General features: G+C 40.2%; 2 protein-coding genes across 3 annotated transcripts; one reads left to right on the forward strand and one right to left on the reverse strand.

Annotated features, from left to right (window-relative positions):
- The first annotated feature begins 281 nt into the window (after positions 1 to 281).
- On the forward strand, positions 282 to 4,488 carry mis18a (MIS18 kinetochore protein A). Of its 2 annotated transcripts, none has more exons than XM_043250506.1 (5): positions 282 to 637; positions 1,439 to 1,505; positions 1,606 to 1,728; positions 1,844 to 1,946; positions 3,328 to 4,488. In XM_043250506.1, the coding sequence occupies exons 1-5, from the start codon at positions 433 to 435 to the stop codon at positions 3,382 to 3,384; spliced, it is 555 nt and encodes a 184-aa protein (XP_043106441.1). In that variant the 5' UTR covers positions 282 to 432; the 3' UTR covers positions 3,385 to 4,488. The 2 variants fall into 2 exon arrangements, with proteins under 2 accessions (XP_043106441.1, XP_043106440.1); XM_043250505.1 differs by lacking the exon at positions 3,328 to 4,488 and adding an exon at positions 2,704 to 3,188.
- A 4,818-nt stretch (positions 4,489 to 9,306) lies between these two features.
- Positions 9,307 to 16,912, reverse strand: hunk (hormonally up-regulated Neu-associated kinase). The gene is made up of 9 exons (XM_043250494.1): positions 16,259 to 16,912; positions 13,761 to 14,053; positions 13,522 to 13,577; positions 13,053 to 13,188; positions 12,839 to 12,966; positions 11,587 to 11,713; positions 11,326 to 11,494; positions 11,091 to 11,244; positions 9,307 to 10,516 (listed from the first exon to the last, which is right to left on the reverse strand). The coding sequence occupies exons 1-9, from the start codon at positions 16,496 to 16,498 to the stop codon at positions 9,726 to 9,728; spliced, it is 2,094 nt and encodes a 697-aa protein (XP_043106429.1). The 5' UTR covers positions 16,499 to 16,912; the 3' UTR covers positions 9,307 to 9,725.
- Between the last annotated feature and the right edge of the window lie 93 nt (positions 16,913 to 17,005).

Raw genomic sequence — 17,005 nt, forward strand, 5'->3', positions numbered from 1 at the left:
GTGGAGTTAAGCACCGACAACAGTGTTCTAACCAATGTGATAAAAATGCATTCACAGTAATATCATTCATGTTATTAATGAATAATATAATGTGTAATCGGCTTCTTCGAAGACAACTTTTTGGGAACATTAAACCTTTATAAAAGTTATATATTACATTTATAAAAGTTATATAATATATTATAACATATATTCCCTTCCCAGAAAGATTTCGTTCGCGTGTGTTTGTGTAAGAAATGTATTTATTGTTTGGTCGTGTTTATAATCTCGAACTTCACACGATGAAGTGAAACTCCGTTGCAGCAGGGGGCGATACGTCCTTGTCTTTTTATCTGCGCTCGCTGCAGAAATACAGAAGTAGAGCTGCCCGCGTCCGTTTGAAGATAGTGGTCGTTATATTTCGAACTGGGCGATTTTGATATTCCTTTTGAAATGGCAGGCAAAATTAAAGTCGCGGATGACTGTAGCTATAAAACATACTCTGTTTGCGAGAGTGCCGCTGATAGCAGCAGGGTGGAGGAAGAAGGAGAAAGCGACGGTCCGGCGGTGTTTATGTGCGGCAAATGCAAGCTTCCCATCGGCGACAGTCTGTCGTGGGCAGGCAGTGACGACGAGCACAACCAAATCATGCTCAAACGTAAAAGACTTATGTTTTCAATCTTCTGTAAAGAATTAATACTTTTGTGGACTAAGGGCACATTAAGCTGGTCAAGGGTCACCGGAAAGATATTTATAATGCCACTATTTTAATGAAATGTCGATCTTTTAAAGTTTCTGCTAATCGGAGGTAACTGAAAAAATGGTCATATTAGAATGATGTCCGAAGAATCACGTGACACTGAAGGTTGGAGTAATTCAGCCTCTTAGAACTAAGAGAAAGTACACAACAATATTTCATATTACCAATTTTAGTGTGTTCAAGCGAGGAATTGTTGAATGACACTTTTATAAATATGAAATCTCACGTACATTAAACTTTTGGATGGTAGACCCTGTTGTGAATATAAAAATATAGTGATTTTTATATTTTGCTTTGCTTGCATTTGTAAGGATGGCATATTACAGTGGTTCTCAATTCCAGTCCGTAATACAATTGTGGGTGACAACAGTTTAAAGCAGGGGTGGGGTATGTTGGTCCTGGAGGGCCATTCTTCTGCAGAGCTAACGCCAAACCACACACACACACAAACAAACAAACAAAAAAACAAACAACTAACTGCACCTTAAAGATCTTAATTAGCTGGTTTAGGTGTGTTTGATTAGGGTTGGAGAAAAACTCTGCAGGGACACCAGCCCTCCAGGATCAACATCAACATTTCTCACCCTTGTTTTGAACAGTTGAAATTGAAACCTAGGTATTTATGCACTGATAACTGTGACTATGCAGAACATTTTTTTTTTTTAGAATATGTCTTTACATTTCAATGTCAATTTTCAGGGATCTCTGACAATGTCCTCATAGGCAAAGAGCCATTTGTTTCTGGTACCAGAAAGGAGCTTGGATGGTGAGATATGTTATATTTGTGTGTGTGTGTTTAAAATCATATGCGTCTTCCCACCTAAATGTGAAATTGTTGTCTCTGAAAATTTGTTTCTCACATTCAGTCTTGTTGTGAATCTCACCTGCCATGGCTGTTGCTCCGAATTAGGAATCATGTACATATCAACCCCGAAAAAGCTTGATTACAAGAGGTCTCTTTTCTGCTTTAATGTTGAAAAAATTGAAAGGTAGGTAGCCCATTGTGCACAAGCCCGTGCAGTGTTCATCGCTGGTGTTTTTGTATCGCATAATGCAGTACACTTTTGTGTATCACATTGAGGACATGGTTGTGTCTTTCTGCAGTTATGTAATTGGCAGTACAGGTCAGCGGGTGCCTGAGTTAGACGGAGAAGACAAACCAGTGACCCTGGAGTACCAGAACACCGTGGAACAGCAGATGACAGAGGTAAAGTAGCCTTTCTGGAGACTGTTTAAATTATTGATCTGAGCATGATGCAAACCGATGCAAGTCTCTCTCTGTTAAAAAATAAGCAATTTCTTTTGCACTACAAATGCGTACATTAATGGCAATATTGAATGTGTAGACAATATGACAAAAATAATGACATGAAACCTTGAGGGGAAAGTAATTGAACTTTTGAAACTTAAATTGTTTTTAATATTATTAGCATTTTCACACACAATTTGTGTTCCAGTATGGGTGGGGTACAAAATGGATTTAAAGCTGTAGATAAAGGTTGTCAGTGTTTTTAACACGCACAAGTAAACAGCAGATGGCGCTCTTGCGGTGCTTCCAGCGCTCTTTGTTTGGTCACTGAGTCCTGCAAACAATAGACATTAGGAGCTGTTGAAGAATTTGATCCTGGAAAGGGTGTTGACAGTTGTCTGTTTGAGAGATGTTAATATTTTGACTTCATATACCTCGTCTGTGCTTGTCAAACAAATCATACAGAACTTCAGATAAGATTTACAAGAGGATTTCTGTATGTAAATGCTATATGAATGAATAATTTGCCAGATATGTATTTGTGGCACGTGTTCCGGGCAATAATGTTTTTAATCGTTATGTGTGAGAGAGATATATTTACTTACTTAAAAGCATAATATGATTTAAAAGCATATTTATTGTAATTTTGATACACACGTTACAATCGCGACCTCCGTTTTCTATCTGACCACTTTTTCTCTAATGCATCTTGCAGATAAAATCTCTAGCTGTGATAATAGGACAACGCCTACTGGAGATTGAAAATAACCTCCAGTGCAATTCAGGAAAATGATATGAGCTGTCTGTTTTATGACCGAGGGTAATAATCTGTTGTGAATGAGGCTTTTCGACTCCTTAGACAAAAATCTTACGCTAGACAGTTGTGCATTTATATGTATGTATTATACGTTACTATACAGTTGAGTGCAAGTTACACATTTGTACATTTCCTACTTTTTATTAATGTTAAGCTCCACACATCCTAAGGGATGTATATTAGATGTTGTGAGATAAAATTGTAATGTTCTTTAAAAGTTGCTGTACTCTTACTGAAGAAGGTGTGCGCCCACATCTCATATTTTGTCCGGGGCAATGCCTGTTGTTGTTGTCATATGTGATGCTAGTGTTTACTAGATGGATGCACAGGGTGAACGTGTACAATAAATATAATGGTATGGCAGAACACGTGTTGTTTTTTTTTTTTTCCTCTTGTTTGTTTTTGATACTATCGTTTGCATCAAAACATCCCTGCCCAACCCTTTGAAAAACTGGTTCAATAACAAGTGGATGTTGGGAGAAGGAGGGGGCATGTCGGCTCAAGCCATTTTTTTGTTTACAGTTCCTGTCTAATGTGCCTAGCAACACTCTCCACCAGGAGGCGGGAAAAGACTCGTAGAGACCCTGAAGGCGCGCACCCCCAACCCTCGATGCTGGGGTAGCATAACAACAGCGGCTGATAGAATCCGCGCGCCTCGGACCAACCAGAGAGCTGTATCTAAGGGGCATGCTGCCATGGAAACAAAGCGCACATGCTGTCGCTAGAGCCTGTTGCCATCGTATCCTTCGTTTCCTTATTTGCCGGCCAGCCAGTCAGCCAACCAGCTTGCGAGGGGGAAGGGGTCTGTCGGTCTGATGACGTTGCGCTTCAGTCGTTCGCAGGGGCGTGGTCTCCATCTCGAGCCAGCAGAGAGTTCTTCATTCTTGCGCCTTTGAACTCCTCCTACGTTCTGCCTGTAAACCGAGTAGAGTTAAAAATAGGGACATGGGGTAAAACATGCATAAAGCCTGTGCTATTATTGCATCATGTTTACTGTTTGTGTCCAGTAGAGGGAAACATCACTCTACATGTGGCAAAATAGCCAATCATATTTAGTTGTGATATAGTTGGTGAGTGTTTGTCTCCAGAAAGGAGAGTTTATACCAGGATATACCAGATATTTGTATCAGAGTTTACACCAATGGACTACAATTTTCTATTAATTTTAAGGGTTACACTGACTAACTGAATAGTCCAGTAGTCCAGGTCTAGGGGAAACATGTCTCCCTAGGGTGTTTTCACAACTAGTTTGTTTGAGCTCTCTTAATGCTTGGTTCAGCTCCTATATGCAAAATATATCAGACCCCTCTAAAAGGATCCGAATGCGGAGAGGTTTGTGGCTAAATTTCTTTGTTATTTGTATATAAAAAAGTGACAAAGAGGTCCCATGCTTTGTGTGGACCATCATAACAGTAATATATATTTATATCAAAGTTTTCCTAAGACAAGACCAAATTTTGGTTAGAAATTTTACGACAATTTTAATGAAAGGTTTTGTTGGTATTTATGTAATCTTTGGCTAGCTGTGCATTAAATGATTTTAAAGCATTAAAGAGGCAAATAACCACCTGACACGTAGCTTTAGATGTAGCATTCTGTCCTCTTTAAAACCAGAACATCAATTTTACCTGTATTTCTGAGAAAAATAATATAGTGAATCAATATCAAAGCTTTTATATTAATAAAAATGTCAGTGCTGACCTCAAGTGTCCTTGTGAATGTTCTTCATAAATCTCCAGTGTGTGTGTGTGTGTGCATGCCAATGAAATCATAGAAACAATTTAGCAAGTAGATAGTAGAAAAGAAACATTTTAATACTACCATGTCTGAGAAGAAAAAATAGAACTTTTAGCTTCTATTTAATTTTAAATATGACTGAAATGTGTTGTTAAAGTTCTGTGAATATTTTGAAAGTATTTTGATTGCGACATGATCAGGGAGTGCCAGCTCTTTTCCACCTCCTTGCTCGCTTCATCTACCAAACTTTCCTATATGTCAGATTCCAGCATTTCACTTATGCTCAGAGAGATTGGGCTTGACTTCTTATGAAAAATGTTGTGTGATCAAGAAATTGTTTGAGATCACTGTAATGCTGAAAAGGACCAAGAAAAGAACCGGGTTCTGTTTTGAATCCATTATACTGTGAACACCAAAAGGACATTTTTGGCTTTGTTCCTTTTCTGGTTCACTTAAATTTGACCCCTATTGCTAAATAAAAAAAAAATGTAGTGAAGCGATATCAGAGCTTTTATATTAATAAAAATGTCAGTGTTGACCTCAAGTGTCCTTGTCAGTGTTCCTCGTAAAATGTTTCTGTGTGTGCACACTCATAATCTCCGGTGTGAGTGTGTGCGTGTATTCACACACAAACGGTGTATTGTATGAATCAAACTCAGGTTTGTTTCCTCCCTTGATGCCGATCTTTGGGTAGGTGTGAATACAACAATCGTGTGGACAGAGTAGCTGTATTCAGACCCAGCTGAAGAGGTGGTCTCAAAACTAATTTTGATAAGGTTTAAATGGTTGGACCAATGAATAGCTGACCCTAGCACACGTGGTTTTGTTCGCAATTTCTGGCTCACTTGCAAAAAATGGCAGTGGGAAAGCAAACCAGACCAAAACAAAAACAATTGGACTAAATTTAATACTCTATGATGAGGCTTCAATCTCTGGTGCTATAGTCTGTGCCATGGAGCGTAGGAAAGACCATATTTAGGCTCTGTTTCCAAAAAATTAAAAGCAGTTTGAAAACAAGTCAGAAATGTCTACTTTTGCTCTGCAGAAGCCTCAAACTGTGCGCGGTGTTGAGCGTTTCTGTGTTTTGAATCATTGAATCATTCACTCCATTGATTCGTTAAACGACTCATTATCTATCACAAATGCGTCATTTCAATCTTTACTAAAATGTGCGTGACAGCAGATCTCCGGAAATTCATAAAAAAGCCCCGCTCTCTTACGAACATTTTGTTCACAAACAACATCGCTTAAGTGCGTCATCGAATCGAATCGCAAACTCGTTCATTGAGGAAGCATATTCGGACAAATAAAATGCTCCGTCCATAACACACTTAAGTGGTGCACTTCAAAAAGACCTTGGTGAATGATAAAGTGAACACAATTTGAAAAGGACGCGATTCGTTTCCTCAAAACATTAAAAAACGTTGATGTGTTCACCAACGAAAGATGACTGAACTGTACATATGTTGTTGTCTTTGTTAATTTATGTATTTGTTCTCCCGTAGCCTAATTTTTCCACCTGCTCCGCCAGCCGCTGTCATTTTGATTAATGGATGTTGGCTGCAATCTCAGGGAGCATCTCACTTGAACTGAAGTGCTGATGCGCTGCACTTTCGGTATGGTCTCACCCACACCGTCCACCTCCCTCTCAGTGTCCAGACATGAACACACATGCACGCGCACAGTTTGTCCTGGAGGACTGGTGGGCTAGTAATCAATAATGTAGACAGTCTGATGAAGCGAAGGTTACTTCTTTGCAAATAACCCCTTGAGGCAATCGACACAAGGACTGTGGAGACAAACCCTCCAATAGCGGCAGAGCTCAAAACAGGATTTGCCAGTCCATTCTTGTTTATATGCAAATTCTTTCCATGTTACTGCTGCCTTTTCATTTGTCTGTATTCGCCCTAACATTTCATTGGATTTGGCCGAGATGAATGAAAGAACGTGCTGAGCACTGACACGTACAGAGAGTGTTTTTGATTTAAGTGCTGTATACAAAAATGATTTTACAAGTGTTTACAAAATGCGTCATGTGGTCGGTTTATTTAAAATTGAGAGGAAAATACTGAGAAAATCGACTTTTAAGTTGTTTAAATTAAGTAGCAATGTTTTACTAAATAAAAATTAAGATTTTATATATTTGTGGTAGTAAACTTGCAAAAAATTATTTTTCTAAATATCGGATATGCTTAATATCCGAATGATTTTTGGCATAAAAGAAAGATTTATCATTTTAAACGACTTAATATTGTTTGTATTGTTGGCTATTGCTACAAATATAGCTGTGTAACTTAAGACTTTTGGTTTGTGTATATATGTATATGTATACATGTATATACATATACACAGAATATATATAAACACACACAGAATATATATATAAATATAATATACTAAAAGCTACAAATAAGTTATCACGCATTTTTAAAGTTTTAACTTTTAACTTTTAAAAATTAACTTTTACATTATATTGAATCAAAGTTTTGTTTTTTAATAAAAAGATTTAGCTGAAAAGTCCAAGATAGTTTAATTGTTTATTTACGACAACTTACTCCTTAACGTGTCAATATTCCACAAAAAACTTTAAAGTGTCCACACTGCAGCTTACTTTAAAAAATAAACTCACCCTGAAAACGTGAAGATTGTCTGTTTTTTTTCAGACACAAAGAAAATATTCCTGAGCTGGGAAAAAAAACCCTTTTGAAAACAGGATTAGTCTCAATCAGGGTCTAAGCCCGAACAGATTGAGAGATTGAGAGGTCTAAACACAGCAAGAGGGCTTTTATTTGACTTTGACTCTAATGATGGTCTTAGCCGTGTAACAACAGTAAACAGTGATTTGCGCACCCTGTCCGAAAGGTTGGGGATTTTAACTCACGACTTTGCCACATTAACGTGCCCTGGAAGTCCAGTGCTGATTACACCAGAGGACACGCGTGATTTCTTTATCCTTCCTTTTGCTCAGGTTATGATGTCAGCAGGTTAACTCGACATTTGTGGAGCCCTTCTATTCTTGTGTAAAGCTTAGACAGCTGAAGAGAATAGCGACACCCCCCAAACACAAACGTCAGGATCTTAATGGAAAACCCATTTCGGCGCTTCCGACACAAAGCGCTTCCTGACTGGTCTGATTGTTTGCCTTGTACTGTATGCCTAAATCAGTCAATTAAATACAGTAAAATGTTCACCACAGTGTGTGCAATACGAGCTCAGTTAACAGCACTTGTGGCATAATGGTTCGAAGTTGTTTCGTCAGAAAATGTTTTGAAAAATTCTTTGTTTTTATTTGATATTTCATGCTATGCGAATGTTGTAATCTGATTGAGATTCGTATTTTCACTTCATATCAGTACTTTATATCAGTACTTCTTTCTAAGGGCTGAATCAGTCAGAGCTAGAACATTCAGGTAACGGTGCATTGCCAGACACTCGGTGTAAATGTTCTACATCAACTCAAGGCCAATTTATCTTCGGCTCATGTTGTTATGTATTACTCTGCATTAGATGCTTCGATAAGCTTTGGGGTTTTTATCATAGCTTGTTTTCGCCGCTTGAGCGCCAAAGGATTTAAACTAAGAGTTTTGCTTTAATATACTTTGCAGCCTCTTTTGTCCTTCAGCTTTTATCAGCTTAGCAGCACAGACTTATCGGGGCATGAGTGTACGTGTCTGTGGGTCACCCCCAACCCCCTTGTCTCCCGAATGGGGGCCATGAGAGGGTGTATGAGTGTTTGTGCATGCGAGGGTGAAGCTGACTGGATTATCAGACAGTCTTTCAGCTGTCACTCATTTAATGGTTATTGCTGGGTTCTCGTGGGAAAAGCGTACAGTGTCACCTGTTTCTCCATAAACGCCTGTTTGAATTTAGATTCTGTTACAAATTGTTTAAATGCCATCAGAAAAAGTATGTATGAACAAAGTACAAAGTACAAATCTTTATTTAGGTTTTGTGCATTTATTTGTGTGAAAGAAGTAATACATGCTGCTTTAAAATAGAAAATTCAGAAAAGAAATAATATTTTTTAAATATAAATATTTAAAATCTTTTTTACACCATTAGAAAATCTTTTTTTTTTTCAACTTGGCAAAAATCAAATCAATAGAAAATTTACAAAAGACCTTCAAATTCCTTTTCACCGTAACAAAAGTACAAAGACATGTCACCAAAAAACTGACATCACATTTTTTTCAAATCCTTGTATGCATGCAAAAGTGTGGCTGACATGAGAAAAATGTTTTCACAGCTTATACTCTTCAGTGCATGTGAAGACTGTGAAAGAGGTCTGCTTTGTAAATCTAATGTGTATTGACAGCATGAATCACCTTTAAACACGTGGAATGAAAGACACTTGTGTTCTATGGAGAGAAAACACCACCCTTGTTATAAACAGGTCAGCCATCAAATATATAAATATACACTATTGCACAATCTATTATTTCACCCAACATTTACTTTGTAGGTAAAATGAATCTTACACACTAATAATGCTAAATAACCTTCCATTGCAGCCCAAAGGCTGAACGCAAGATATTTAAGGCTATACAAAATGCCAGCAATCCCCTAAAGAGGAAAAACAAGAGGAATGTCATCTTCCAATCAAATATCGACAGTTTCACTACAGGTTTAAAAGTGAGGCAATAAGAAAAGTTCAGCATTGTTGACCTGAGTGTCATTACAATTTGAGGTTAAATACAATACGAGCTTAAAAATCACTAATATTGTTTGATCAAATAAGCACGCTATCAAAAAACCCTCCAACAGTTCATTAACAGTCTTAGTTGTATTACTGTACATGAACACATATTAGTACACATATTAGTATTGTGGGCAGTGACAGCTTTGATTCACAGAAGAATTGTGCGTTAAAGGTTGTGGCTAAGCTGCGATATGGCACTTGAACTAGAAGCACGCTGCTGCATGTGAAACTGATGTTCGGTGTGTCTACTGTCCTGGGGCTACGTAACCTCAAGATCTAATTTTACACAGTGTTCAGAGCCTATATGTCCTCTGCAAGGCTTCACTCAAGCTATGTGTTTGACGCATGCCAAATAACTCCCTGCAGAGTTAGCAATATATCTGGTCTACGTGTGAGAAGCCCAACCGAAAAACTGTGAGCATTGTTGGTAAGATAACATGTTACTGCATACATAGGACTTTATATAATCTAAAAGCTTTTCTCCTCAGCACAGGGTTTTGAGAGCCCCCGAGGCACAGAGCAGAGTTTGCATATGGTAGGGAGTTGGAGACTCCACTTCCATCACACGCTCTGGCTTGAACGGGGGTAGCTGAATCCTGAAGGGCGCAACCTTTTTCTTTAAAATGTGCCCGATGCCCATGGAAGGGAACTTGATGCGATGTTGAGGGCTGTCGGGTTCATCGCTACCCCTGCTGCTAGGTGGGCTACCGCCTGACTCTGAGGAACTCGACCACTCTGAAGTGGGACGGCATTTCTTGGGTTGAGGTTTGACGATGAGAAAAGGTGAGCTGTCGGGTTCGTCGCCACTCACGCTGCTAGGTGGGCTACCGCTTGACTCGGAGTGGCTCGTCCACTCGGAAGCTTTCTTGGGTTGAGGTTTGACGATGAGAACAGGTATGCTTGGTATCGTGGCCTTCTTCAAGTACGTGCTATCGGGCTGAAAAGCAGATACGTGTCGAGGTGGAGAGAGCTCTCCGTTGGTCAGCTTGTACCATGGTGATGGAGGAGTGTCTTTGCTCGGTTCCTTGCTTGCGGAAGCCCAGGAATGCGCGCCGAGGGAGGAAGGTGGGCGGGCGGGTGTGTTGACAGCTTTTGTGGAATCTTTGGAGCTGTCCTTCTGCTCAGGCTGGGTCTCAGGTGTAGGATGGGTTGGGGTTGACTGAGGGGTCGGGTACAGGGGGTGGATCTCCATGTACTCCAGAGAAGATGAGGTGATACAACCATCACGTCCTGAGTAAACATCTTTAAAACCTCCAGTCACAGCTTTCAGAAGACCTGAAAATGAGAGAGGAAGGAGTTTGATTCAGAACAAGTCTAACTCTTGTGTATATTTGTACAATATACAATACTGATAGGTTTTGTATTAATTTTTACATTATTCTGCCATACAGAAAGTAAACATCTTTTGAGGTTTAGCACTTGACATTTTAAATTGCTTTAACTGTTGTTTAAAAGAACATAGGAACTCAACTGATTTTGCTTGTATGGACAGAAAAACTTGCAGAGAAGAAAGTAAATCGTACAGCTTAGAAGTGATGTGATGGAGAACGATCAAAGAAGAAAAATAAAAATTAACTAAATGTACTATGTTCCGTGATCTTTTGAGATGAATCATATTTGAGGCTCTGGATATTTTAACCTAGTCACATGGCTTGGCAAACAAGCAAGTAGGAGTGAGCAGAACAGGTTTTCTATTTATGTCTTACATGTGCCTGGTGGCCTTCAACAAAGAGCTTTATTTAATTTGTTCCATTGTACTCCTAAATCACACATCAGTTGTGTGCCAGATCACATCTTATCCACTTGATTAGTTCATGCCAGTCTATGCTGTCTAGTTTCAGGCTCTTACCATTTCTGTGTTTCTTCTCTTTGGTAGGACCTTTGTTCACAGCGAGATATGCAGGTGTCTGTTTTGGTGGAATCGTAATCTTCTCAACGTGCTTCCTCCATTGAGTCTGGAACAGCTCGCTCTTTTTCTCCTTCTCCATGTTGTACTGTTTCTCCTGTGAGAAGCAGACAATGTTAAACAGAACTTAAATGCTTCTATGGAGAACATGTTGATGTCACTGTTTCCTCCAACTTACCCTGTACTCTTTTGTGAGTCTCTTAATCTTGTTGTTGAGGAGGAAGTACACAGTCAGCGTGTGGCAAGCCCTGTTAGTGAGCACAGCGCTCAGAACCTCACTGTGTTTGTAACCCATTTTCTCTGTCATGTAAAGCAGGACCGTGTGGTTGATCTCCTCAATGTGGATCCTGAAAGTTAAAAAAAGATGTTTTAGACCATAATAAGTCAGAAATGATCTAAGAGAGGAGATCTAACTTTGAATTCATATTAGGTGACTAACCTATTTAAGTAAGGAACTCCTGTGTGAGGGTTGCCCAATTGCAGCCACGGGTCTGCCATCACTTGGTGGATGTTGGGTCTCATGTCGGGGTCAGGCTCGAGAAGTTTCTTCAGCAGACTGTTGGCAGCTGTGAACACAGACAAGAAGCTATGAGGACTTTGTGCTATCTCTTTTTAAGGACATTAAAACATTTCTTGATCACTTGCTGTTTAACTAATTCATTAGGACAAATCAGTAATAGTTTATCAGGACAAACACATTGTGTCGTGAGAAAGATTATTTAGCCTTTCTCCAACATATTACATAAGTCAAAGAATGAGCCTTGCGTCCTTGAGATGCTAAATACAGGTGTTATATAATGAGGCTAATCTGATTTCAACACTGCATCATCTTGTAGTAATATATCCCGTCACAGATTTAGTAGTGAATGAACCACCTGTTAATGAGAACAATCATGTAAGTTGTAATGCAATGGAAAACGGAATGCGATTAACTGTAATGTTTACTGTATACTCTTCTCAAAGGAATTTTATCTGGAAATTTATCTTGCATCCTATATTTTAATGAAGTACAAAAATAAGATAATGAGATGTTCTTGAGAAATCTGAACAAAGCAAAAAACATTCCTTTTTGTGACTAAAACAAGTTTTTCTTGTTGTTGAAAAACAACCGCTTGTCTGGGATGTTTGCAGTAAGCAGTGTTTATGAGCCGACTGCACTGCACAGAGAATTTTAAGTATGACTTCTTGAGAATGTTGCAATTAAAAAATGACGATGGTTACAGGTGTGCAAACCTCACTGTTATGGCACAGACACTAATAAAAACCTAATGCATAACCTACATATTCACTTCACTGGAATTTTTTTTTTTTTATGTCAAGCAGGTTTGGTGTTGATGGCAACCAACTACAAAATAGCATGAGAGAAGTGCATGAAGTTGGATCGTGAAGATTCTCCGCTTTATTGAATATGGCTGTCAAAATCTAAAATATTTAAAACATCAATGGGAACCAGGCCCTACCTATTGTTTTCAATTTAGCATTCAAAAACATCATACTGGACTAAAAAAGGTGCAGTTTTACAAAGACTGCATTCATGCCTAACATTTGGAGCATGATGCACATTAGAACCTAAATGGTAGGAGGACACAAGCTTATATTTAGCATGCAATAGTTGCTTGTTCTTGTTTCAATGCGATCTTTGTGGTCATAAAGAGCCTTTGGGAATCTCAGAGATGCGGTTCTCCCAATACCTGAAGAGATAGATGGAGGTAGAGGGTTCATATCCTTGTCCACCATCCTCTGATGCAGAGCTTTCAGGCTAAATGGCTCCACGGTGAACGGTAGGGTACCAGTCAGCATAGCATACATGTTCACCCCTCTACATTAAAATAAACAGAGTCGAAGTTAGAAAAATGTAACCAAATGCAAACTTAGAATACAGTGCTTTGCATTTCCTGAACTCACATTGACCAGACATCCACTTTGGGCCCGTATTTCTTTCTTGAGAGAAGCTCAGGTGCGGCGTATGCTGGGCTGCCACACTGTGTGCTGAAGGGATCAGAGTATCCCAGAATGCCCGCGCAGTTACTAAGTCCAAAATCTGTACAGGGAAACAGAGAGATGGTTATTGCATGTACTTTTTCATAGAGGGACTGACCTTCCTATTAGGAGGGGTGCAAAAGGGTTTACGGCTGCCCAACACTAACCCCGTCTGTCACACACAGCTGCTAAATAAAAGCCATGCGTTTGTCAGCCGTCTCACAAAGAGGTGAGAGGTCATTTGTTTTTAATGAGATACTGATTGCTCAATCAGTCCTCAGCACATGCTAAAGAAGAACACTTCCATGTCACTTTGTGAGTTATTGAGACTTTGTGCTGTTCTCAGAGTAGCATTAAAAAAATGTTCATAATGTAGAGCTCGGATAGTGCTTACCGATCAGCTTTATGTTGTCTTGTTCATCAAGGAGGAGATTTTCAATCTTTAAATCTCTGTTGAAATTAAGACAGAAAAAAAATATTTTAACAGCCTTAATATATTAAACCAACCATCTGGTGGGATGCTAAAACAAAGACACTATATACTCTGGAGTATCAACAGATGCTTTCAGAATTAATTCACTATTTGTTCCTTTATAAAGTTCCCTATCGAAGACCTCACTCTTTGTTTCTCACCTGTGAACAACTCCTGCCCTGTGCAGGTGCTCCACCGCCATGACTAGCTGGCGCACATATTTCTGGGCCTCCCTTTCTTCCAGCTTTTTCTTCTCGTAAATGTGATTCATGAGGTTTCCACCAGGGCAGAGCTCCATGACAAGGTAGTAGCTGTTCTCCGTCTCTAGTATGTCCAGCAGTTGGGTGATGTTTGGGTGCCGGATCATCTGCTGAATATGTCCTTCACGACGCAAGTTCTTAGTGACATATGAGTCCTTTTTGGCCTTCTTTTTATCAATCACTTTCACTGCCACCTTTGGAAAAAATTTTAAAAAGAGTATTTAGTCAATATGTAAAACGCAACTGGACTGTATCACACTGAACAGGTGAGGCAAGCCAGACTAAGCCAGACAGGGCTCTTATTTCACATTTGCCCGTCTCCTCACGTCTCAAGGGTTGAATGTTCGACCCTGAGATTCTGTGGAGGACTCAGTGGGGGAGGGATAAGGACAAATGACTGATCTGTAGCCGTTCAAACACCTTCAACTGAAGGAAGAATCTCCAAATGGCTTGCTAATGCCACCCATTTGTCACCAACATGCCGTAAACGACTAATGCTGTATAAACAGTGGGTCGAACAGAGATCCACAACACATGTTCATGGTAATATGCCAGAATTAGCATTATTTCGCTGTTTTTCAATTAAGGTGGGAGGGGAGGGTCTTTGTTCTTTATCAAACAGGATTTCTTTGTCCTGTTTGGCTGTATGCCATAACAATAGCCTGGTGCTAATGGTTCCGCCCTTAATCAAAGAGCCCCCGAGCGTGACCCGAGGAGGGTTCAAGGGGTGACCTGCCGTGCCACCACAAATCATCTGGCACAAAAAGAGACTGTTGAGCAAACCAGTCATACACGGCCAATTGAGAAGATAATTGGATCAATTACTTCAACTGAGGCGCACGTTAAAAGACGTGCCGAGAAAAAAGGGTCCGAATCCCCTCCCGAAACAATCCCCTAAAATGCTAATCCGACATTACGGATCTTAACCACCGTGTTTTGCCAGCATTGTTGATGGTGGTCGATATTTGAAGGGGGGTGGCGGGGAGACCCCCAGAGCCTCAGACTAACGTGTTGTTTTTCTCTCCGGCAGACAAAGGGGGCGAGGGTGAAAGTGGGTTAGATATGCTCACAACATACATGGGGGAAGCATGTGCTATCGCCCACCGATCGTGAGCCCCGCCCCACCCTGTCTGTTTTTCTAGGTGATGTCAGAGAACGAGAGCGAGGCAGGAGACAAGAGGAGCACGAGGCAGCCTTGCTTCTCTTTGTGATTGCTAGCGTTTGCATCATCGCCCGGGACAGACCTCTTCTCCTTCCCACAGCAACAGTGAAAGGAGGCAAGAAGGCTGAACAAATCCCTAATATGCTAAGAAGGTATTCCAGGTCATTCACTGAAACCGAAATGAACTTTCTTTTTTTTATATAAATGCGAATACCAACTACGCCCCATACCATGGCATTCCAAGGAAGACAGTGGCCAGTTCTGAAGAAAATCACGCCCCAGTTTAAAGAGAAAATGCCACGCAGAGTCAACAAATAAATGTTAATAAATAAACACACCCTAGAAAATGAGAGTTCACATACTGAGCATACCATTTGCTGATATGTAGAACTGTCCATTATAAACATATCTCATTCTGAATGACTGCATACTTTCTCTGGGGTAATCTGAGATTAATGCAGACACCTGAATGCAAACAGGCTCAAGGATTGTCTCCGTTACCTAATTTAATTTTCGTGATGTGGAACATGAGACCAGTGCGGAGCAACTCAACTCAACCTGATGATCAGGGCATGGTGTTTTTAACATTCTTTGCACCCAAAAGACAACATAAACTGACTTCTGGGTATTCAGCTTTTAACACTGACAGTAAACATTTGTTTTAGAATGAATCACTAATAACGTATTACAAGGCATTCAAGTCATGGTCCACAGACTACCTTTGCTTGCCATAGACACTAAAGGGGAGGGGCAGTCAGTTGACCAAAACAATTTAGATTCAGATGTTATTTCTCTTAAACCTGCAGTTTTTATATTCGCACAATGATACGAACAAACAGAACTAACATTAGCTGTAGTACAGATACATACAGCAGCATTCGAGACATGTACTGGCTGGATTGTAAATGTATAGTTTATGTATTTAAACATGTATTTTAATACGTACAGCCTTGTTTATTTTTACTGCCAACAATTTCTTATTCAGATAATTGCATGCATAGATAAACTAACTGCAGCAAATAACAAATGCATCAGTCGAGGTCTTGAATGGAGTCAGACTAACGTATGTTGAATGCTTTCGTTTACAAAACGAAATTAACAAATTGCACAGCTGTACATTGAAAACACTATCAATATGCGGTTTTACAGTGTCATATAGATATAAGTGACCTCACTTATATCTATCTATATGACACTGTAAAACCGCATCAAGGAGAGGCACCGTGTATCTTCTCACCTTCTCGCCGGTGATCGCGTGAAGCCCCTCTCGGACTTTGGCGAACGATCCCTCTCCTAGCTTCCTTCCGATCAGATAATTCCCAACTCTTTTCGTGTGGTAAAAGTTTCGGAGGATGTCAGCCTGAGGACCGCTGCTCAGAGACGGAGGGGTGCTTTCAGTGCCTGCCGGAGCCTGAGGAGCTTTCGCCCCCAAAACCCTCCCGCTGTCCGTCCCCATGTCTGTTCCTGCATCGGGCATCCCTGCGCCTGTTGAACAAAACCTGTTGTCCACTGAATCTTACTGTTACTGCTCGCTGAGAAGACCTATGCGAGAATGGGACATCTGAATCCCTGCGCCTAATACTAAACCCTGTCACACGCACCACCTGTTCGGCTCAGCTGGCTGTCAGTGCGTAAACTATAAGATTGTAATAGTTTTACGTAAGTATCGCATTCGTCATGGGATAATGAATAAAGCTATCCGGTCCTAATCTAAATCAAATGACCACGACGTCTTATTAATATGCGGACGTCTCCGTACGACTGAGCTAAAGTTTCCAGCACCTCTCTGCGTCTGAGTGAGAAGTAAGTGAGTGTCTGACTGCCGAGTCTCTCACATTTGTTGTTTGAAGTTAGTTTCGCGGCACGGGGTGGGGGCGTTTCTTATTTGCTAGAAAATCCCCTCTCAGTCACTGGGCTGAATTCTGATCCAATCGGTGGTCGCGCCGGAACAAGTGGCTCCGCCCACCCCCGAGTTGTAAAATCA

Source organism: Puntigrus tetrazona, chromosome 10 (assembly GCF_018831695.1).
Source record: "Puntigrus tetrazona isolate hp1 chromosome 10, ASM1883169v1, whole genome shotgun sequence".
NCBI lineage: Eukaryota > Metazoa > Chordata > Actinopteri > Cypriniformes > Cyprinidae > Puntigrus > Puntigrus tetrazona.

Bases quoted from the DNA above. Each gene is read 5' to 3' on its own strand.
- hunk (XM_043250494.1), bottom strand. From the start codon at position 16,498: ATGCCCGATGCAGGAACAGACATGGGGACGGACAGCGGGAGGGTTTTG. The intron at 13,189-13,521 runs GTAAGCACTATC...TTCCCTGTACAG, and splicing joins AGACAACATAAAGCTGATCG to ATTTTGGACTTAGTAACTGC. The intron at 10,517-11,090 runs GTAAGAGCCTGA...TCTCATTTTCAG, and splicing joins AGAGAAGAAACACAGAAATG to GTCTTCTGAAAGCTGTGACT.
- mis18a (XM_043250505.1), top strand. From the start codon at position 433: ATGGCAGGCAAAATTAAAGTCGCGGATGACTGTAGCTATAAAACATAC. The intron at 638-1,438 runs GTAAAAGACTTA...GTCAATTTTCAG, and splicing joins CAACCAAATCATGCTCAAAC to GGATCTCTGACAATGTCCTC. The intron at 1,506-1,605 runs GTGAGATATGTT...TCTCACATTCAG, and splicing joins ACCAGAAAGGAGCTTGGATG to TCTTGTTGTGAATCTCACCT.